Consider the following 24406-nt stretch of genomic DNA (forward strand, 5'->3'; position numbering starts at 1 on the left):
AAGTCTCCCTCTCCCTCTCCCTCTCCCTCTCCCTCTCCCTCTCCCTCTCCCTCTCCCTCTCCCTCTCCCTCTCCCTCTCCCTCTCCCTCTCCCTCTCCCTCTCCCTCTCCCTCTCCCTCTCCCTCTCCCTCTCCCTCTCCCTCTCCCTCTCCCTCTCCCTCTCCCTCTCCCTCTCCCTCTCCCTCTCCCTCTCCCTCTCCCTCTCCCTCTCCCTCTCCCTCTCCCTCTCCCTCTCCCTCTCCCTCTCCCTCTCCCTCTCCCTCTCCCTCTCCCTCTCCCTCTCCCTCTCCCTCTCCCTCTCCCTCTCCCTCTCCCTCTCCCTCTCCCTCTCCCTCTCCCTCTCCCTCTCCCTCTCCCTCTCCCTCTCCCTCTCCCTCTCCCTCTCCCTCTCCCTCTCCCTCTCCCTCTCCCTCTCCCTCTCCCTCTCCCTCTCCCTCTCCCTCTCCCTCTCCCTCTCCCTCTCCCTCTCCCTCTCCCTCTCCCTCTCCCTCTCCCTCTCCCTCTCCCTCTCCCTCTCCCTCTCCCTCTCCCTCTGCCTCTGCCTCTGCCTCTGCCTCTGCCTCTGCCTCTGCCTCTGCCTCTGCCTCTGCCTCTGCCTCTGCCTCTGCCTCTGCCTCTGCCTCTGCCTCTGCCTCTGCCTCTGCCTCTGCCTCTGCCTCTGCCTCTGCCTCTGCCTCTGCCTCTGCCTCTGCCTCTGCCTCTGCCTCTGCCTCTGCCTCTGCCTCTGCCTCTGCCTCTGCCTCTGCCTCTGCCTCTGCCTCTGCCTCTGCCTCTGCCTCTGCCTCTGCCTCTGCCTCTGCCTCTGCCTCTGCCTCTGCCTCTGCCTCTGCCTCTGCCTCTGCCTCTGCCTCTGCCTCTACCTCTGCCTCTGCCTCTGCCTCTATCTCTATTTCTATTTCCACCACCACAAGAATGCATAGATTGTCGAATAGTGCTTTATCTACGCCCGTCTCAAACAGGATAGATAGAGTTAGACCAAGAAAAATCTGCAGCGATTTTGAAAGCCCACGCAGTGCAAGTGTTATTCTGCCGTCATAATCCCGATAATTCACAACAAACACCGATAACGAACTCTGCGAAACATGAAGTCATAAATGTCCTGTGAAAAATATCGTTCTGACTTTTTGACTATTTTAAGGTTAGGCTACAGGGCAAACCCTTAACCCGATCGTCTTTGTTTTAGGCTCAAATTGTAGCTGACTAAATTGTCCAGAGCCGTTTTTCTCAAATTTGTGATATCATTCTTCGTTTCCAAATTATCGAGCACCAAAATCAAAAATTCGGAAAAAATTGAATTTTATTTTCACTATTTCGACCATAACTTTTTTTGTTTTTGACTTTCTCGAATAATTATTTTTGCACCTTACAGCTCTCGTGATTATGCGTGTTTTGAGCCTATTTTTTAATATCATATCTTCACAACTTTCCGAGATATAAGGGGATCGCACTTTTTCGTGAAATCGGACCGTATACTGGAGCGAACGAAAAGACATTTCCAATGTCAAAAATAATTTTATTTTCACTATTTCGACCATAACTTTGCACCTTACAGCTCTCGTGATTCTTTTGAGCCTATTTTTAATATCATATCTTCACAACTTTCCGAGATATAAGGGGATCGCACTTTTTCGTGAAATCGGACCCTATACTGGAGCGAACGAAAAGACATTTCCAATGTCAAAATGTATCGGGAATATCGAGATGGCAGCTAGATGCTTCGAAAAGTCGCGTGACTATTTCCATACATTATTTAAGTGTCGATGGGCGTTTTCTATTAACAATTCATTTTGGCTAGCCCGCTAGATCTTGCTCGTGCTGGTTGAACTCGGCGGCGGGCTACGGCCAGCACGCCGCTGCAGCTGAAGTTGCCGTGCGGAGTGAACTTGTACCTGAGACTAGCCAGCACGCGCTCGTGTTGTTCTAATAACAGCGCTCGGTCCTGCTACTCCTGCTGCTCGGCTCGGCTGCGGGCTACGGCCAGCACGCCGCTGCTGAAGTTGCCGTGCGCAGTGAACTTGTACCTGAGACTAGCCAGCGCACGCTCGTGTTGTTCTAACAGCGCTCGGTCCTGCTGCTCGGCTCGGCGGCGGGCTACGGCCAGCACGCCGCTGCTGAAGTTGCCGTGCGCAGTGAACTTGTACCTGAGACTAGCCAGCGCACGCTCGTGTTGTTCTAACAGCGCTCGGTCCTGCTGCTCGGCTCGGCGGCGAGCTACGGCCAGCACGTCGCTGCTGAAGTTCCCGTGTGCGGTGAACTTGTACCTGAGACTAGCCAGCGCGCGCTCGTGTTGTTCTAACAGCGCTCGGTCCTGCTGCTCGGCTCGGCGGCGGGCTACGGCCAGCACGCCGCTGCTGAAGTTGCCGTGCGCAGTGACCTTGTACCTGAGACTAGCCAGCGCGCGCTCGTGTTGTTCTAACAGCGCCCGGTCCTGCTGCTCGGCTCGGCGGCGGGCTACGGCCAGCACGCCGCTGCTGAAGTTGCCGTGCGCAGTGAACTTGCAGCGAAAGTCCTCGGGCGGCCCGCACGCGAACAGGTAGCAGCTGCCCGGGCTCTGTACACAGATTCAATACATACATACATTCAGACTTAACTAAAAAGGAATGGTTGCTGCCAACGGCCAGACAGCGCATCAATGCTCGTGGGAAACTTGAGTTAGGAGGAATATTAAATAGCTTGTTTCGATAGATAATTCTTATACTCTGTATCTTTAGGTATTAAAATAAAAGTAACCAAAATCTACCCTCAAATGGCTCGTCACGCCAGTTGAGGGTAGATGAAAACATTACATGATCAAATAATGTAGGTTAAAGTGAAGCCGTTCAGTGGCTGATTCAGGCGGTTTTGTATTTGGTTGGTTAACCAATAAATGTTATGACTACCCGAACTTTTACAAATTGTTTGTTTACTTTTATTTAAATACCTAAAGATACAGACTATAGATATTAATTGGTTGCCCATGGAATAATAGTTTCAAATAAAGGTGGGCAAAGTAATTATACTGTTATGTAGTCAACAAATTAAATAATTTAAATAAAAATTCTACCGTTTACAATTTGGTCAACATACTATTTTATTAACAAACTTTAAAATAGCTATTGTACTTTAGGAAAGTTTTCAAGTCGGCTTACATTATTGGTATGTAGTATATGTAGTACCTACCCCAAAGACCTTTGTACAAACTGAGTACTAACCTAAAGTTTTCAAATAAGTAACTATTGTGGTTTATCATATCGTTTTAAATTTAGTATTCTCAGCCATCCGGGTAAATAACTATATACATATGCAGTATGCACCTGTTTATATCCTTTGTCCACATTGTTGACATTCATGAAGTGCCATTGAAATTGTTATCGAGATCTCATCATAATTGAGTAGAGCCGATTTTGTATCTCTACACCAGATAGGCTCTCCAACCAGATAAAGACACTATTGATTTCAATTTGTTATCAATCAATTGGAGCTTCAGTAACCCGCATTCCACGTCAGCGGGCGATGCGGGCTTCCAAATAAGTACGACTTTACTTTAAATACATTTACTTTACCTAAATAAGTATCTATACTTAAAATGAATCTCAAGGTCTCAATCTTAAAAAAAGGGTTAAGGTCACTGTGGGCAAGTCCGTCTACAAGGCAAGTCCGTCAACACGTTATAACTTTTGAATTTGAAGGCGTATGCGACTTTGGAGTCCAGTCGATTAACCAGTTTTTCGCGCTAGTTCCGTCACTGTAAAACAGATGGCGCTGTGACAACCAACTTCAGAGCAATCCGCCTCAACAAGTCATTTCCTGTTTTGAACTCGAAGTCATAGTGCGACAGCCGTTCGAAAAAAAATTGTTAAAAATAGTTTCCGAAAAGATTGTGCATCAGAAAGTAACTACGTAGGTAGCATAAGAACCAGTTGTCTTTATTCTATTTTTAAAATATCAGAAATTAGCTTAGTTTTGTAATTATAAGTTCCACAATTTATCATATTAAAATTTGACTAAGTTGGAAAGTCCGTCTATTATGTTCAAGGCAAGTCCGTCATATGCCGGACTTTCGTTAAATCAGAGATTACCAACTGTTTTTGCGACTTTAATATTATAACGATTTGATAAGGTATCAAAAAATCCTCCTGACTTTGCGCATGATGTTACTTTATTAAATTTTGATCTCAGTAAATTAAAAGAAACGATTATAATTCATTTTAAAATTACTATTGATCTTTTATTTCGGAAATCAAAAAAATAATATATGTTTAATTATTTGCCAAAAAAGGTTTACCACCCCATTTTGGTAGTATATGCCGGACTTGCCTTTGTTTTAGAAAAATGGTGTTTATTTCGAATCTGAACCGTATATTAACAAGTTTAAAATACACTTTTCATTGTCTTGATCCGTTCTTTTTAGGAATTTAACTACGAACATATACGCACCCATAGATTGGCTGATATCATAACTAGACGGACTTCCCTTAAACTGCACGGGAAGTCCGTCTACTCGCCGAATTTTAAAAAATGCCATTGTTTTTGCTTAATTTGTGATTGAAATGATCTGTCACTAAGGCTAAACTATTAATTATTAAATTCTTCATCGTATGCGATTACAAGCAGTAACATAGGTGAATAATTAACGGAACTAGATCACTCCAAAGTCGAAAAAAAATAAAGTATGCCGGACTTCGCCACAGTGACCTTAAATGTAGATTTAAAATAGGTACCTACGCAGCAAATCCTAAAATCCTTAAATCCTTATATTAACTTTTCCAGATTTAAAAGGAATGTCGTTTGGCATTAGGTATAGCGATATTTCACATAAGCAATCCACTCTCACGCTGGTTTTGTTTAGCATATTTGAGTTTCACCCCCCATTACGAATTGTCAAACGCCATGCATAATCATAGATTTGTAGAACGTTCGCGAGTTATATCTCGTAGTATTTTGATATGACTGGAAGACTACCTACCTACTTCCTCCTCATTGTGTACCTTGTCCATTCGAACCAAAACAAAAGCACAACTAAGAGATGATGTGAAATTGAAATCCACATAATAATGTTTTGTTAATGCGTGTTGACGGTATTACCTTCTCCTCGTAGACGAAGACGTCACAGGCGTCGGTCTCGCAGCAGAGCCGCAGGCACTCCTGGCGCGCGCCCACGTCCAGCTCGGCCAAGTAGCGCGCGCCCATCTCGCGCGACTCCTCCGTGCGGATGATCTTGTCGCGCTGCACGTCGAAGCGCGCCGCGCACGCCGCCGGGTCCAGCTCGCGCGCCGACACCGCCAGCAGCGCCGACAACGCCAACGCCGACAACGGCCACATCTCTAACGCGTAGGAACTTTTAACGGAACTATCATCTAGCTATTTTTTCGGATTGGCTTAACCTAGCTGCGGAGCGTTTCTCGGAACAGTGGCAAGTGAATACGCGGGTCGATACCGCGCGTGCGCGGCGGCGGTAGCGGCGGCAGTGTCGGCGCGACGCCGGCCTGACCCGACGGCCCCGCCCGCGCCTAGTGCTCATGTCGCTGTTTTTCAAGTTCAGGAGCAACGTGAGTACCCTTCGAGTCTCGAGTTCCGATGGTCCTCCGACACGGCCGTCCTGCCAGCGACGCGTTCTTAAAGTCCATCAAGTTAGTCTAGTTAGTAAGCAGGGCGTGAAGGTATGTTGAAGTAGTTTCTCGGAATCTGCCGGCCCGGCCCAACCCAATAGTCGTTCTGAAAGCTTGGAACCTAAATGCTGTTCTGCCCGTCATATCGTCTCGCTTTTATCTTAAAATTAACAAAACACGAGGATGAAAGTCGCGTGTAAGTAAATATATTTATTAAATATATTTTGTAAGTGTTTAACGTTTACATAACATGGCCTTTTGTTTAAAAATGTCGTTTTGTTTTGTTGAATTTATCTTATAATCAGGGGCGTATTTACCCTAGGGCCATCCGGGCCATGGCCCGGGGCGCCAACCCCCGGGGGCGGCATATGCCGACCCTGGCGGATTGCATTTTGTTTTCTTCCTTGACTTCTGGGGCGGCGAAACGTATTGGCCCGGAGCGCCAAATTTCAAAATACGCCCCTGCTTACAATGGTACCTATTACCTACTGTCATAACATAAGTCATAAAAGTTAGTATCCATTCCAGTGACGGTTTAACTATTCTTCAAGTAGGTAGGTACCTAATACCTATCTTTTAGTAGGTAATAAACGAAAATTTGTGTTTTTACATAATGTAGGTACATAGCCTACATAGGTATAACTACTTTATATATTGTGTTACCAATGATGAACATGACTGTGACGAGTAGGCATTAAAGGTTCACGTAAATAGTGGATTGGATAGGCCTCGAGAAAGCTTCGAGGCCCTAATGGGGTCGTCACAATAACAGTAAAGGTGATTGACGACCAGCAATTCGGCTCGAGTTGAATGAGAAAAGCTATACGACACGGCGTGTTGTCACATTACCATAAGATAAGATTTCATTCCGCATTTGTTTCAATAGGTTCTGTTTCAAGCTTAGATTGGCGTCCTAAAGCTTAGGTAGGTAGGTATAGTATCGGTTCGGCAGGTACTTTATCATGTTGTACAATCGCAATATTAAGTAGGTAAGTAATTGAGGTATATATGTCACTTTAAAAAAAAATTAACGGTTTAAAAAAGTAAGAGGCTTTGTTTTTGTTCTTCACAATCGTCACACTGCATATTAATTGAGTGGGTATTCCCAAAAACGCAATTTCGTCTATAAGGTCATGATTATTCATTATTTATTACCAATTATATAAAAAAACTGCTCAAATATTAAGCCTTTTTGTTTTGAATTTGCCGTAGTCGTGTGAAGAACTCGCCGTGTTATGTTAGGTAGGTAACAAGTAACAGTAAAAAATTGAGCGTCGAATTGTAGATTGTAGACAGACAGGTGTATTCATCTGCACCGTCATGTCATGTTAGAGGGGTCCCGCTCCAGACGCAGACGGTGCGATATCCGGGCGGGTTCAGCGACCGTCTGGGGCTCCCGGCCGTCGACCGGCGTCCCGGCCAAGATCGTCCCGCCGAGACAAGAACCACCCTGGTCCGGACGCCGGCGCCGGCCGCCTCAGCCAGCCACCCGTGGCGACGTCGGCGTCGGCGTCGACGCGCCGGCTTTCTGATTTCTGTCTCACTACGCCGTCCTTGTACCTATTCTATATACCTGACCTACCTAATTTATTAATCGAGATGGCAATACATATTAGAGTTTTCGTTTTAGTCTGGTAATTCTAACAGTAGAATAAGACAGGAAATGTGAGCGCTAAACTGGTTGAACTCCCGTAAAAATTTTGAACTCCGCGCCATTTAAAGGTTTCGTAGTCACCTAGAAACCCTTATAGTTTCGCCATGTCTTCGCCAAGATTCATTTAAGTATATTTTCGGTTACTTTGTATGTAACTTTGGTAGGAAGAGCGGGATCTCCTGCCACAAGTATAATTTTACTTACTTGGAGATTCCAACCATAATTTGTTATACACAATATTGTAACCAATAAACGCTTTTTCATTTTTTTTTCATGTCTATCTGTGCTAGCTGATAATACTGAATATCTGGGGGAAGCGCTGGTGGCCTAGCGGAAAGCGCGTGTGACTTGCAATCCGGAGGTCGCGGGTTCTAACCCCGGCTCGTACCAATGATTTTTCGGAACTTTTGTACGAATTATCATTTGATACCTATTTATCGGAACCTATTTATATACCGATACCTATTTTTCGGTGAAAGAAAACAATGTGAGGAAACCGGACTAATCCCAATAAGTTTACTCTCTGGGTTGGAAGGTCAGAGCAGTCGCTTTCGTAAAAACTAGTGCCCATGCCAATTCTGGGATTAGTTGCCAAGCGGACCCCACGCGAGGAAGAAGATATTGAATATCTGGGAGACCGACCAAAGCTTAGAAAACGTATAAAAACTCAAAAATGCGCGTTTTCTCACAGATCAGACCTAGCTAAGAGATCCAACCCCTTATAGCAAATTTCAATGAAATCGTTAGAGCCGTACGTTTCTGATATCATCCAAATATATACATAAAAATATATATATAATAATTGCTCGTTTAAAGGTAAGATAGCACAAAAAGACAAAAATAAACAAAAAGAAATTACCTACTCGCACCAGTTTTGAACCCCAATCCTCTTGCACGTATTTCCACGAACATACCGCAACGCTATTGCAAAATACTTACGTGGTGTGAAATTGTCTACTACAAGGATCACAGAAACACTGTTTGCATGAGTGAGTAATAGTAGGAAAAAGCGTAACAGCAACACTCCGTCGAATTAAAAGGGTGGGTTTTGCACAATGAAGTATTCAATGTTTATTTTAATAGTTCAATATTTACTTAAAGAGTGCGCTAAACATACTTTTAAGTATACAAATACCAAGACCATTCCACAAAAAAATAAAACCTGAAATTTTGCGAAAGTGGCGCCATCTAGCGAGAGTTAAGTTTTGAGTAACCTAGTCGAACTATATAGTAATATAACTATATCACTAAACTAAAGACGTATTATAGTTATATACCTAGTAAGATAGTAATGAATCGCTTTCATATAACTATGTTACGTCATATAATTATATCCCTAGGGTTATAACTATATAACGGCTTTATCTATATTACTGCGACACATAGATTGTCGAATAGTGCGTTCTGACTTTTTGACTATTTTAAGGTTAGGCTACAGGGCAAACCCTTAACCCGATGGTCTTTGTTTTAGGCTCAAATTGTAGCTGACTAAATTGTCCAGAGCCGTTTTTCTTAAATTTTTGATATCATTCTTAGTTTCCAAATTATCGAGCACCAAAATCAAAAATTCGGAAAAAAATTAATTTTATTTTCACTATTTCGACCATAACTTTTTCGTTTTTGACTTTCTCGAATAATTATTTTTGCACCTTACAGCTCTCGTGATTATGCGTCTTTTGAGCCTATTTTTTTAATATCATATCTTCACAACTTTCCGAGATATAAGGTGATCGCACTTTTTCGTGAAATCGGACCCTATACTGGAGCGATATAAATAAAATAAACACTGCACATTTCACAAGTCCCAAAACAATTTCTTATAAATCTTTAGGTCATGATCATTGATCATGATGATTTGATGATCATCCGTTAGCGCTTGTGCAAACATCGCGCAAGTCATTCTTCCGAATCGCAAATCTTTTAATAGTTTTAATGGATTGATTGAAGTGCCGCGTGTTTACGCGGCGATAAGATACGCGGGGGCTACCGCCAACCGACTCCTCGAGGAATCCGCCCCCGCGTCAGCTGAGCGCCCCCGCCCCGCGCGCCCCGGCCGCCATCTTGACCCATCCCACCATCGCACCGCAGCCGCACCGCCCGCACCGCACCGCAGCAGTAGTCGAAACCCGCGCGAGCTACGTATCGCATGTATTGTGTCGTCTCCCGCTGTGTTGTGCTCAACGATAGCCAATAACTCCTAGTAAACATAAATAAAGTCGCGTGTGCTTCATTTCTTGTGTGTGTGCTTTGTTCAGCGAGCCTGTGGAGTTGCGGGCGCTGGCCGGCGCGCCGGGGGCACTGACCGCGGACTCCGAGGTACGGATCAGGAGATGAGCGGCGCGGAACGTTCTCCTCCTAGCCTCGGCTCATTTGAATACCGAATAACGGTGATTCTAATCAACGAACTTGCGATTATCACCCTTTGTGTCTTCCTATTTGTGAACTTACCTACTATAAACAATCACCTATGCGCTTTATTCTGTACGTAACTGCAATAATTGATGTCATGGATGTTATCCGCGCGGCCCGCTCGCATCTTAACTTAAAGCATTGTAGCTTGAACAACAAAACGCTAGTGCATCGGTGCATCCTCTGTATTGTAAGTATAGTAACTCGTTTAGGCCGGTTAGGTATTGCACCGAACTTCTATAACCTTAATAATGAAGGGATTGTAGGGTCAAGAAACGGTCGGATGTTCGGTGCTCCGCGGTGGTCCCACAGCGCGTTTTTGGTTATTTATTTCACGGTGATTAATCAGATTATGGCTTATCTAATTAGCACAAGGTGCCTACGTCGGTAATGAGATATCGTTAACCTAATAAGGGCTTTGTTTGCCAAACTTCTGTATCAAGTTTCCTGATCTTTAATCGTAAGTCTGATCTTAGTAATTAATGGGCAGTAGAGTACATCGGATGCGTGGATTAGAGACATGCCAGTGGTTGGGTAGATTGGGCAGTCAAGGATTGGTGGCAGGAAGCGAGCATCCGAGTTGCGACACGGCGCACTCACCCATCCATGTCCAATCCGTTTGCTTCAATCCAATCCACACATTTCAAAAGACAGTCAGCATGAAATAGGTACCTGTACCTACCTAATAGTTAATAGTAGCAGCGCAATTAGCCAAATATACCTACCTACCTACCTAATAATACGCTGTCCTTACCTTATTTTATTGCCACAGAGACCACAAGAGTGGAGGGAGATGTTACGATCTCTTTGCTACCTTATAAAAGCTATCTAATGCTGCCTGCACCTACTTACTGTAGATTTATTTAAGAAATTCGTGGAGACAGAATAGATAGGTCTTTCTTCTTCATCTTTTTAGTCTATTTCGATGATTTCGCCCTTAATTTGTCCACGATCGGCACAGAAAAGTTGGTCTGTGACGCTCGGCAATATTTCTTTGGTGTCCTAAGATTTAGCAGTGGTTGATTGTTGAACAGGTCCTTATGTAGTTACATACCTAAATAATTTAGTATTATCTCTGCTTGGCCGGCGCCAACCTTCCTCGGTGTCAGTACGCGCTGATTGCCAAGCTGCTGATAAGATAAGACAAAGCACAGGCGACCGTGAGCCAAGCGAGCGCGTCCCGCATTCCAAGCTGTGTGGAAGTCACCATCATAAGTAGGCGTCTAAGTTTTCGTGTCTTCGTCTGTTTATCTTCTTTGGGTCGGTTTTGGTCTGAAAATTCCACCAAGATAACTAGGTACATCTGTAAAAGACAAGGTAACAGAGGTAAGTTACCTACCTACGTACTATACCTAGAGGTGTTCACGTATTACCTATAGTTTGTAGGTTTCTAATAGGGCCCGACGGCTAATCCTATTGTTAAGTAAAACCGGACGTGCTACTTACCTGCAAAGAGGGACTTAATTATTCTATTTGGCACCTGAGCGCGGGCTAGTCCAACGCTCAAAAACCAGTGTAGGTGCGCTCTCCGATAACGCGCCTTCGCATCTCGATGACACGACATTTTAGACTGGTTCTGTAGCGTTCGACTCGCCGCGCCGGCACTCAGTAACCGAAGTACAGAGCGCCCGCGAGTTGAACGGACCACACACATCGTAACAAAAATACTTATCCATTAGTTCATTTTGAATCTTATTGCAATTTCCATAGGAGTTGTAATTCAATTACCTGGGTAAAGTGAACGAACGATTTTTTATGCAGGTGGTTGTGGCACGTGGCACGAGCGGTTTTACTTAACAATATTCATATTCAATTCTTTATTGCTTTATTTATTTTTACAGCAACAGCACCGCCGATATAAAACTTCAGCACTCCGGTCCGACGTTCCCTATACAACGAGGTGTTAAACAGGGTGATCCGCTGTCTCCTAAACTATTCACAAGCACCCTCGAAGAAGTTTTCAAGAGCCTGGCGGTTTCCTGGGAGGCTAGGGGAATAGTCGTCGGTGACAGAAGGCTATCAAATCTTCGTTTCGCCGACGACATTGTTCTCTTTGCCCCTTCTGCAGTAGAACTACAGCAAATGCTCCAAGACCTGAGCAACGCAAGCCTTCAGGTTGGACTTCAAATGAATCGCGCAAAGACTCAAGTGATGACCAATAGCAAGGAACGTAATAGTGTCGAGGTGGACGGGCAGATCATACACTATGTTGACGAGTACATCTACTTGGGCCAGCTAGTCTTTTTCAGCAACAGGCAAGACAAGGAAGTTGAGCGCCGTGTTCAAAATGCCTGGAAGAGCTACTGGTCCATGAAGGGCGACCTTCCATTGTCACTGAAGCGCAAACTCGTTGACATGTGTATTCTGCCTGTTCTAACCTACGGCGCTCAAACTTGGTCACTCACAGAGATTCAGAAGTCCAAACTAAAGGTTTGCCAACGCGCCATGGAGCGCAGTATTCTAGGTGTCAAAGTAACTGATCGCATAAGAAACACCACGCTGCGCTCTAAAACCCGCACTGCTGACGTAGGCGAAAAAACCGCTAGGCTCAAGTGGGACTGGGCCGGTCACGTCTACCGCATGCATCCGGAGAGGTGGGCTAGCTTAGCCACCAAGTGGATGCCGGTAGAGGGACGTGGCCGCGGTAGGCCCAAACGGAGATGGCGAGATGACCTGGACAGCTTCCTGAACAACTGGCCGGAGGAAGCACCAAATCGGGAGTCGTGGAAATTAAGGGGAGAGGCCTTTGCCCGGCAGTGGGACACGCAAATAGGCTAGTAATAAAAAAAAAATCTTTATTGCAGATGACAAATGATCCATATTAAATTAAAATAATTAAAATTACGTACACAATAAAAAAAATCAATAAATAGGAACACTTAAAAATTATTAAAATTAAAAATTAAAGTAAGTATTCAGTCTTACACAAAAAAGGTACATTTTAGAATTATAAACACAAAATAAACAATAATAATAGTTAAAATTCAGTCAATTATTTACATGCAAACTAATATTCCAGTGTCTCGCTATGGGGGAGTCCAAACTGCTAGCAATCACACTCAGAATGCCGTTGTTACTCTCACGCACACGGCGCATGATGGAGGCGACCCGCTTCCGAACAATGGCATGGAAGCCGTCTACTCGCGCTTCCGCAAACATGCCCGATGCGCTGCAGTACCTGGGCAGTCCCAACAGCATCCTGAGCGTGTTATTATATTGCACCCTTAAGGCACTGACTGCCCGCTGAGTATAGTCCACCCACAGGCAGCACGAATAAAAAGACTGGCAAACGCCTTAAACAAAGTAATTTTTACTTCCTTACTGCATCGCGCAAACCTGCGGGCCAACATAGACAATAGGATTAGCCGTCGGGCTCTGTTAGAAAGCTACACACTATACCTATGTGTCATTAGACTTGCGTTAACAAGACAAAAAAATCACAAGTTAATTATGAGATATTTTTGGATTTTCCTATTCCTAACGAGATTGCGGAAGGAAACAGCAAACATTGTTTGTTTCCTAATTAATGTAAAAACTCATTTCTAATTAGCTGCGTAAAACTGCGTAATAGTCATTATACACTGTAGTTAAGAGATGGGCCGAATATTCGGTAATTATTAGGTATTCCTCATATTTTTCAATGTTCGTATTCGGCCGAATAAATTCGGTTCGAACTGCCAAATATTTACCGAATAAACAAATTCCGCTAGCTGGCGCGGGTGCACTTCGCGGTCAGGCCGGTCAGGAATGTGGCGGTTCCGTTTTTAGGGTTCCGTACCCAAAGGGTAAAACGGGACCCTATTACTAAGACTTCGCTGTCCGTCCGTCCGTCCGTCCGTTTTAAATGGGGCTCCCATACAACAAACGTGATTTTTGACCAAAGTTAAGCAACGTCGGGAGTGGTCAGTACTTGGATGGGTGACCGTTTTTTTTTTGCTTTTTTTTTGCATTATAGTACGGAACCCTTCGTGCGCGAGTCCGACTCGCACTTGCCCGGTTTTTTTTTTCAAATCATTCCAGGCTGGTCCAGAGGGGAAGGGTCAAAAACACTTGCAGAGTGCAAATGGCGGACCTGTATGACCTTGTTTTCAGCGTTTTAGGCAGTTTTAGCCCAACCGAATATTCGGTTCGGTATGATCTGAACCGAATATTCGTATTTGGCAAAGTCCATATTCGGCCTATCTCTCTCTACTGTAGTTAATGTACCTATGTAACTATTGTAATTATAATCACAATGATGTGTCATAATATCAAAACAGTCCCTTGCGGCGTATCACATACTAGCATTCGTACTGTAAACATTACGGCCGCAGACGTTTCTTTCACCGTGTTTAGTAACACGAGAAATGAGCCATGCCTGCTCGTGATTCATAAGGAGGCATCTTTGTCTGAGGCCTGCAGGCAGTGACGACTCATCCTAAATTACAGGAACCTCTACCTACCGCGAACACGGTAAAGTAAAATCTGCTCGTTATCTGCCTCTCCTGTCCTGAGTGAGAGCCTACCGCAGAAATCGAAATTTAGGCCACGAACTATTTAGGAAACTGAGGCCAATAACGAAATTTGGATGTTCACGGTAGGAATTGCAGGATTGTAGGAATTATAACCAAAACCGAGCGCGCATTTGAAAAATGTCAGAACATTAATTGTAAGGTCGGAAATTAATTAATCGTTTGTTTTAGTGAAGGTGCAGTTTTTTTGCCGATGTTGAAGGTTGAATTCCATCTTTGAAACGGAGTGTTTATGTCACGTTGCTGTTAATTAACAAACTATATAACACTTGTAATCCCCGAGGCCGACCTCGGTGTGTTCCAACAGTCACAGAGATGGGCGCTATGCGATCTGACAGACAATGAATCTACTAAGTAGTGTTGCGAGGATGCTGATTGTATTATGGTACCTATTAATTAACGTTCTGTAGAATATCAAGTATCCTAATTATCCTATATCCCGGTATTCCTGGTAGATGCTTGCTAAAGGATCAATTTCAGATTTAAAGCCACTAATTAGTCTTTATTATTTCTCCAAAACATTGCTCAATTGGTATATGGATGTAGGTATGTATATATAATCGAAAATAGATCAAGAGCTATACAGCCAAAGGTCGAGAAACGAAAGAAGCTATACGTGCCGGATATTGACTAAGAACGTTTTCATATTGCCCGATCCGATATCGGATGTCGGATGGAAGTAAAATGTAAGACAATAATGTGTTTCTCTGTACCTATATCTCAAACACGATTCTATTTTCTGATTTTGGCAAATATTACAGTAATAGGTATACCGATGAAACCCGATTATAATGTGTTTCTCTGTACCTATATCTCAAACACGATTCTATTTTCTGATTTTGGCAAATATTACAGTAATAGGTATACCGATGAAACCCGATCACGAAGTATTTCAATGAGTACTACTCTTCTTCTTCAACCTAGCGTTTTCCCGGCCTAGCGCCAGGGTCCGCTTTCCTGCTCAATCTTCTCCACTTTACCCGGTCTTCGGCATCCTCAGCTCTCAGGTGTGAGATTGATCTCTTCCACATCCGCTGTCACGGCGTCCAGCCAGCGCTTCTAGGGCCTTGGACAGTGAGGTTGAGGCATCTATTTCCGATGTAATCTACCGGTCTGCGGCGTATATGGCCATACCATCGGAGGCGACTTTCCTGCAGCTTATCCGCTACGTCACGGATTCCGAGGCTGCCATGGATCTGTTCGTTACGTATGCGATCTAGTCGCGTCACGCCACACATCCATCGCAACATTTTCATCTTCGTGACGTGAAGCTGCTGGACATGCCTTCTGAGCACAAGCCAGGTCTCGCTACCATATAGTAGGACTGGTCGGATGAACCTCTTGTACACAAGGCCCTTTAGCTTCACCGGTATCCTGGGGTCGCAGAGGACACCGGTTACTTCTCGCCATTTTGCCCAAGCAGCGCTAATTCGGGCTTGGACGTCGTGATCGATTTCACCCGATTCGTGCACCAAGGTCCCAAGGTATTTGAATTTATTCATTTTCACGACAACTTCGTCTCCTACCTTTATGGGGTCGGGTCGGGGTCCGTGCCGCCACATGCCATGTACCTACTCGGTTAATTTAGTGGTGTTTTATGAATATCTCCGTTGACATTTGTTGGGACGTCAGTCTTTCCGTGACCACAGCTGGTGCAACTCAGCTGAAACGTCGGAATTAAAGGTAAAAACAATGAAATTATATCGCGGTAGACCCGTTTGTGTAATTAAACTAGTATAGTTCGCCCCGAACTGAGAACTCGCGGTTTGCCAAAAATTATACAGAGCGATTGACTTTATTGCACCTACTTACTCGTATAGTTCGACATAAAATAGTAGAAAATAATTTTCAAGAAAAAAAAACCGACTTCTATGGGGGCCGGTGAAAGATTATTGTATATAGATGGTGCACTATGTAGAAAGGGAGGTAAAACCACCCACTTTTCTAGAAGGTAGCAGTTCGTTTCTGTAAGGGTGGGTCGCAGTTTTAGCCTCACGTGGATTGCAGTTCGAACCTAACCTAACCCACTTTTTTCGATTCTGTGAGGATCGCAGTTCAAACCGCGAAACCTAACATAACCCACTTAACGGCGCGTGCGGTGCGGTGTAAGTTTGGCAGCATTATACTTTATACCTACATTTTATGGTAGGTAATCATAGTGGTTTATTTAGCTTAGGTATCAGTGGTTTTCCGGGTCAAGGTCCGAGTCCGGGTCCGAGTCCGGGTCCGGGTCCAGTTCCGGGTCCAGGACCAGGTCCAGGTCGAGGTCCAGGCCTAGGTCTTGGTCCAGGTCCAAGTCCAGGTCCAAGTCCGGGTTCAGGTCTAGATAAGAGCCTGGATCCGGGTCAGGTCTGGCTCCAGGGCCAGCTCCGTCAAAATCGAAATTCGAAATCGCCAAACGTGTAGTCATTGAACAGTTCTGTTCTAATCATCATCAGCAATTCCACTTCATCAAATGCGACAGTTTTAAATGTAAATTCTTGATTTTCTGATGAAAATACAAAAATCTCTATACGCATGCCTTTAAGATTTGAGGAGTTCCCTCGATTCCTCATGGATACCATCATCAGACCTCGAGCTTGGCAAAAATGTGGCTTAAAAACTTAACTTGCTTAACAAACATAACGAAGGGGACAAATCGCCAAACATGAACTATGCGTCGTTGAAGAGTTCCGTTCTGATCATCATCAGCAGTTCCACTTCATCAAATGCGACAGTTTTTAATGAAAATGCTTGATTTTCTGATGAAAATACAAAAATCTCTATACGCATGCCTTTAAGATTTGAGGAGTTCCTTCGATTCCTCATGGATCCCATCATCAGAACTCGAGCTTGACAAAGACGTGGCTCAAAAACTTAACTTGCTTAACAAACACAACGGAGAGGAAAAATCGCCAAACGTGAACTATGCTTCATTAAAGAGGTCCGATCTGATCATCATCAGCAGTTCCACTTCATCAAATGTCACTTTTTTGAACACATAAATCACTATATGTATGCCTTTAAGATTTGAGGAGTTCCCTCGATTCCTCATGGATCCCATCATCAGAACTGGGTTTTGACAAAACGGGACCAATCTGTATGCATATACATACAATCAAAAAATAATTTTCAAAATCGGTCCAGTAATGACGGAGATATGGAGTAACAAACATAAAAAAAATCACAATCGAATCTCCTCCTTTTGAGATTTGGAAGTCGGTTAATAAATGAGGGCGCCACTTTCTACGTAGCTGTCACATTTTTGATATAAAATGCTTACACATGGCAACAATTTATAGTCTGTCAAGCCATTTCCGTCAGTAGAAAAAAGCGGATAAAAAATGTAGGCGCGAAGGGTTATCGTCCCATAGAAAATTTGAATATCGCGCCTTTTTCTACTGACAAACTTGTTTGACCGACTATAGTATGGAAATTTTAGAGTTCCTTTTTATTTAATTTCTACTATTTTATGTCCCACTATAGACGGCAATGGATCAAAAATCGCGTGGATATATTACAAGGTCTGTGGAGCCCTTAACTGATACTGTATCTGTGGTAAGCCGAAATATATCCTGACAAATGTCAAATACCTATACTAGTGGCTCTGTGAGCTGTAGACCTCGCGAGCAGAGCTTGAAATAACATGGTGCTAAGAGCTTTAAATATGTATAGTAAATTAAAGAAAAACAATACGAAATTTATGTGTAAAAAAAATACAAAAAGTTATAATATCCCAGCATACAATTACTGGGGATCGAACCCAGACCCCCTGTGCAAACAGAAAAAGCGAACGTTTACAAACTGAGCCAAATAGTTCTTAGATGGGTTGACGAAATTTAGCTACTCCTTCTCAAATTAAAATTAGTTAAAATTAAATATCTAAATACCGCCTAAACCAGCGATAATTTTTTTCTGCATTTTTTGCTATTAACTCTGTAAACATGTCTCAAAAAGAAAAAAGTCTTATGATATCGATACGACTATTTGTTTAGGCGGCAGGTATCACGACTCCGCCATTTTTAAAAATTTCCAAAAACCGGATTGACAAAAAAATTTTATTTAGTCATAAAATTCGGTCACAAAATTTCACGAGAATCGGTTAAGAATTGCGACCTGTAGAGGAGAACATCCGGACATACGAAAGCAAAATGCCCTAGTCAAAACGTAGACCTTCGCTTCGCTTCGGTCAATTATGTTTATTTTTATCTTGCTAATTATTTCAAAGTGGTAAATTTTTTAAAACAATATTATAAAAGTGCAAGCCGAGCACTTTCATTTGATACCAAACTCGACCATATTTTCTTGCAAAAAGATGACCAGAATAGTAAGACCCCTCACAAATAGCTTTTTAGCCTTCTAAGCTCCTCTAGCTCAATAACCCCTTGATCGAGCCTGCTCATAATTTAATGACTAAATTTTATTGCCCTCAACTACACGTTTACCCAATTTCATTTAAATTAGAACAAATTTACTTAAGTTCTTGAGTATCAAACTATCCTCTGATAGTTCAGCTTAAAAACATCGAAATGCCGGGACGTGCCCCTAGCCAGCCGCGTGTCCCAAGTCGAATGTAAGAACTTCGTTCGCTTCGCTCGCTCGTTCGATATTGAGTACCTACCTACTACTGTTGAACTAAAATATATAAGATGAATTAGGATATTATGACCCTGCCATCACACCGTCCGTAATGTGACAAACTCCTCGATGAACGTAAGTCAATGATAGCTTCATTGATTGGTCAATACCTACTTCACCTAGGTACTTGAGCATTTGATTTGGTCTCCATTGTCCCAAATCACTTTCGTAAACAATATTTTTATGGCAAGTCCCAGTATAGTAAACTCCATTTTCTCCTTTCCTAATTTTAAAGCAAGATTCTATTGAGAAAGTACTCTAAAGGACTCTAATCACAAAGGAATATCCTAAATTATGTTGGTAGATTTCATTGATCCTAAAACGAGCACGTGACATCGAGCGAAACACTGACTGGCCGAAAAACGGTTTCCGTTTACTGAAAGAGTTACCAAAGAATACCAAAAGCAACAACGAGGAAGTCCGGAATATTTCAGACGGCGTTTATTTTTAACGGGAATAAAAAGTCATCAGAGGAACATTCACTATGCTGACTGAACTGTGGACCAACGAGTTTGATCTCCCATTGCGTATGGATTTCATACGAATCTCAATCTTTCTGCCTTACCGACCAGTAGAGAAGTGTTTAGGAATAGATGCAGCTTTCAACGTCTGCGGCGGGACACAGGAGTCTTTTGTTCCCGTCCCAGCCTCCCAGCCAAACACTTCACCTCCGGCCGCTTTCAAACGACCCTTCCTTTGTTTCTTGCCAACAGGCATAGTTCAAGTCGTTGAGTTGAGTATAACGTTGAGTATAACGATACAGCGGGAGCAACCGGAACAAACTAGCAGTGTGACGTGACGAGTTTAAACGGTTCTGCGAGTACATTATGTTTCATTAGCTCCGTGACGTGAGATCAGGCTTATTTCTGACTTCAAAGCTAATTCATTGCCAAATCATAATGTCCGTTTCGTTGCAGCCTCGCGGATACTTTTCATACATAAAGTTACATTCAGAATATATTATGTAGGTATCTGATCTGAATTCCGTGGGAATAATGCGAAGTCAAAGCTCCTGTTGCTGTGTCATATATAATTTGTGGTCATAAACAGATTTTTTTAAGTCAAAAGTTTTCATTCCTGCCTGTCGACAATCGTGTGATTATCACACACAAGAGTAGGGGTACTTCTTTCTTGCGAGAGTTACGACTACACATATAAGGGTTCAAATTACAAAATGTGGGTTTATTAAGTTTTTTCACATTATTCCCCGTTTATCTAAAACTATTACCCACACTCCCGTAAGAAACGTAACATCTACATATTTCTGTTATCTTTCATCCTCGCGTCCCGGTTGCATTCTCAGCTTCTATGTAGATTTGGTCCACTTTCCAATAGCGTTATCTTATCTACACATACACTACTTAGTATAATCTTTAACGAGCTTAGCACATTCCACGACTTAAGTTCAATATTACGTTGTGGCTTGCCGTATTTAGAAGAAATGCCTGATTTACGAATTTTACGATATACATATATTTTTGACTTTGACCCTACTGGTCTGGTATTAACTGATATAATTATTATGTTATTATATCGTCGTAAATATAATATTGATAAATATTTGCTTGCCACAATAACAACACACACACACTACACATACACACACATATACATAAAACAAACAAGAATAACACAAGTAACAATATAAAAAATAAACACAACCACCATGTTGACTTCCCATTAGGAAAAGTTGGGAGAGAGGAATCTTGAATCACCATATGCATGCATTTTAATATATGTATAAGCGACTTTCAATAAGACCCGTGTGTTTTGCACTAACAAGGCACTTATATCAATTTAAAAAACGTGCGATTCACTCATGATGTGTCACCCCTAAACAAGAATCCCGTGACGTTCTGTTATAATTTTCATCCGACGAAAAAAAAAAACGGAGGAGGTTCTCAAGTCGACGCGTATATATATATATTTTTTTTTATGTATGACCACGCATAACTTTTTACAGAGATGTTCGATTTTGATAATTATTTTTTTATTGGAAAGGGTATACCCCGAAGTTGGTCCCATATAAATTTGGAAAAAAAAATCCAACCTTAAGGGTTGTTTATATTACATTTTTATATACAATTTATTTATATTACAGAACAAAATAATAGTTAAAGTAGGATTATTAATATAACAGTTAATAGCTAAAGCAAGGTAGGTAGCTATTTTAAAAGTAATCAAAAATTAAGCATGTAATAATTTGTATAAATTATAGCCACAGAAAATTATAAAATAAAAACGCAAGTGAATACCTATGAACTATGTATATACATACTTCTGAAATCAATCACACAAATCTGCGTATTTATATATTTACAATCTGTTATTTTTGGAGTCGGTGCCAGCCTCAAACAAACTTGAGCACCTTAGTGAAGCACCTGCACCGACTCCAAAAATAACAGATTGTAAATATATAAATACGCAGATTTGTGTGATTGATTTCAGAAGTATGTATATACATAGTTCATAGGTATTCACTTGCGTTATTGAAGACAAAATAATTATTTTTTTCTTTTCAGTGTGCTATTGTTTTTGTTGGTCGACTCGTTTCGTGTTAGTGCCGGTTTTTTTATTTCCTTTTAGTTTTTTTTCGGCGGTTATTTTGTTCATTATTATTCAGGCTAGCCGAATATCAGTTTACTCGGAATCTGCGTGTGACGTCACACGGTGTAAATATAGCGGCTTGTGTCAAAACTGCTACATAGGGGCTGTCCATAAATTACGTCATCGATTTTTGACGATTTTTGACCCCCCCCCCCCTATAATCATCCAAAAATCATGCTTAAATGACCCCATTTCCTCCTACTTCATGCTACCGTCATCCGATGTCCAGACCCCCCCCCCCCTAATTTGAAATGACGTAATTTATGAATAGCCCCATATGTAGTACGAGGTGCCGGACGTAAACACCGATTCCACGAATAAAATATACTCCCTGTGATAAGGATGAGATTACATAAATACATAAAATCATTCCTGTAGGTAAATTACCGCTAGAAGCAAAACGTGGGTATACTCAACTACTGGACTCTCAGTTACTCTGGACTGGACATACCTTCCTACCTACAGGTTGATTCATATGGGCAGTAAATGTGAACTAAACTCAATATGCAATAAATGTATGGCTCCGCCATTTTGATAAACCGAAAACTGACAAAAAAATCTATTCAATCATCGAACCTGATCGTGCTTACAAAATTTCACGAGAATCGGTGGAGAATTGCGATCTGTAGAGGAGAACATCCGGACATAGGAAAGCATTTTTGCCCTAGCTGAAATGTAGACCTTCACTAACGATCGGTCAATAGGTAAAACCTATTATACTCAAAGACAGATATGTATTTACGTAGCGGACGCTCATGCAGGACTGCGAAAAGAACCGTGATTTAAGGAAATATGTATTAAATTAACAAACTTCGTACTTTGGAATGAATAACCCAATTAGAAACTTAATCGCAGACATAATCAATGTCTAATTTCTCAATATCTTGCGTGTTTCATAAGATATAAGACCGTGCAAGCTATCCACCCGAAAACCCCTTAAATCTGGACACAACAGCGCGCGGTAGGTATTTATAAAGAAACAACACAAAATTAATTAAAAAAAAAAGTAAAACCGACTTCAAGTCTTTACCAGCAGTTCCACTTTATCAAATGGCACTTTTTAACTGTAGGTACATGCTCAGTTTGTTGATGAAAATACAAAAATCGCTGTATGTATGCTTATAAGATTTGAGGAATTCCCTCAATCCCTCATGGAATCCATCATCAGACTAAAGCTTGATAAAAATGTTCTTTATAAATCTTAATTACTGGCTTAGTAAACTTAACCAAGAGGACAAATGGCCAAAGTGAACTATGCATCGTTAAAGAGTTCCGTTTTCACCATCATCAGCAGTTCCATTTAATTAAATGTCACTTTTTCTGAACGTAAATACTTGCTTTAGGCCCACTTGCACAATTCCACTAACCCGGGGTTAACCAGTTAAACCTGGTGTTTCCATGGTTACCAGTACAAGTTGACACTGAGTAAACGGTTTAAACGCATAACCCCGGGTTAGTGGGATGGTGCAAGTGGGCCTGTGATGAAAACACATCAATCGCTATATATGTATGCCTATAAGATTCGAGGAGTTCCCTGGATTCGTCATGGATCCCATCATCAGAACTAGGATTTGATAAAAACGGGACCAACTTGGAACTTACTTTCAAACAAAAAAATATTTTTCTGAATCGGTTCACCAATGACGAAGTTATGAGGTAACATACATACCAAAAAAAAATACGGTCGAATTGATACCCTCCTCCTTTTTTTAGGGTTCCGTACCCAAAGGGTAAAAACGGAACGGACGGACGGACGGACGGAGACGGTCCGTCCGTCCGTCCGTCTGTCACCAGGCTGTATCTCATGAACCGTGATAGCTAGGCAGTTGAAATTTTCACAGATGATGTATTTCTGTTGCCGATGCCGCTATAACAACGAATACTAAAAAGTACGGAACCCCTGGGTGGGCGAGTCCGACTCGCACTTGTCCGGTTTTTTTCAACTCGTTTAAAAATGTGTCGCGAGCGTAGCTTATAAACATCGCGACCGCTGCGTTGCCTGCGTTCTGCGTCCCATCTTTAGTTGAGTATTCACTTCTGACATTAGTATGAACTCGTGTTCCACAATGACTATGTGTAATCAGAGACCACACATGATACTGGTTTGTCCTATGTAATGCAACGGTGAACGTGGAATGCCTGCGAGGCGAGGCGAGCTAATGGGATCGCGGTATCGGTATTCACGGTTGCGCAACGCGCGGTGAATCCCTTCATCCGTTTAATTACTTGCACATATGTAGATAACACATGTTTTGTGACTCTTGTGCATGCTAATAGACGTCGATGAAGGATCGCCGGTCGAAAATTACTACTGTGAGTGACAGTCTATAAGAAACAAAAAGTTATACTTTCACATGGCGTCGGATTTCACTGTTTGGGATAATAACTACTGGTTATAACTTTGCTCTCCCTAACTACTAACTCTACTTTCCCTAATAAATATGGCGATAGACCCGTCTATAAATGTGAGTTAATAAATATGGCTCACTCCATAGCCCTTTGCACCACGTTCAGTTTATGAAGCACTCTTTAAGTGAGAGGCTGAGAGCACAAGTTTCTGACTCGTGAGCGCAGGCAAGACACATTAAATACCTTCATCCTAAGGTACTTCGTCTAGCGACGTCTTCCTCTTGTATTCCTTGACCTACTATCAGTGTGATAACCCCCTAAGAAGGCGCGGGCTTCTCAAATCTTTACTGTTTGTAACAGCATGTGTCTGTGTTGCAGAGGACGGGAGCCGGCGCGGGAGCCGCGCCGTGCGGCATGGAGGCCGGCGTCGCGGCCGCGCCCGCCCGCCGCGCGCCGCCGCCCGAGCGCTCCCCGGCTCGCTCCGGCCTGCACGTCAACTTCAGCGACAAGGGCGAGGTACGTACACACACACACACACACACACACACACACACACACACACACACACACACACACACACACACCGTGTGGCATGGGGGCCGCCGCCGCCCGAGCGCTCGCTCCGGCCTGCACGTCAACTTCAGCGACAAGGGCGAGGTACGTACACACTA

At 42.8% G+C, this 24406-nt stretch overlaps 2 protein-coding genes across 3 annotated transcripts in view; one reads left to right on the plus strand and one right to left on the minus strand.

Annotated features, from left to right (window-relative positions):
• Positions 1-5406, minus strand: part of LOC134806114 (protein enabled homolog) — a 24378-nt gene extending 18972 nt beyond the window's left edge. Inside the window, exons 1-2 of the mRNA XM_063779395.1 lie at positions 5065-5406; positions 1947-2551 (exon numbers count right to left, since the gene is read on the minus strand). Of these exons, the coding sequence (XP_063635465.1) occupies positions 1947-2551; positions 5065-5301 (842 nt within the window). The 5' untranslated portion in view covers positions 5302-5406. The remainder of the gene's footprint in view (positions 1-1946; positions 2552-5064) is intronic.
• Positions 5382-24406, plus strand: part of LOC134794358 (protein phosphatase 1 regulatory subunit 14B) — a 27975-nt gene continuing 8950 nt past the window's right edge. The window contains exons 1-2 of one of the 2 annotated variants that reach the window (XM_063766159.1): positions 5382-5528; positions 24114-24251. In XM_063766159.1, coding sequence (XP_063622229.1) covers positions 5499-5528; positions 24114-24251 — 168 coding nt within the window. In that variant the 5' untranslated portion in view covers positions 5382-5498. The remainder of the gene's footprint in view (positions 5529-24113; positions 24252-24406) is intronic. The other variant, XM_063766168.1, reaches the window with a different exon arrangement.

This window comes from Cydia splendana, chromosome 1 (genome assembly GCF_910591565.1).
Source record: "Cydia splendana chromosome 1, ilCydSple1.2, whole genome shotgun sequence".
Classification (NCBI taxonomy): domain Eukaryota; kingdom Metazoa; phylum Arthropoda; class Insecta; order Lepidoptera; family Tortricidae; genus Cydia; species Cydia splendana.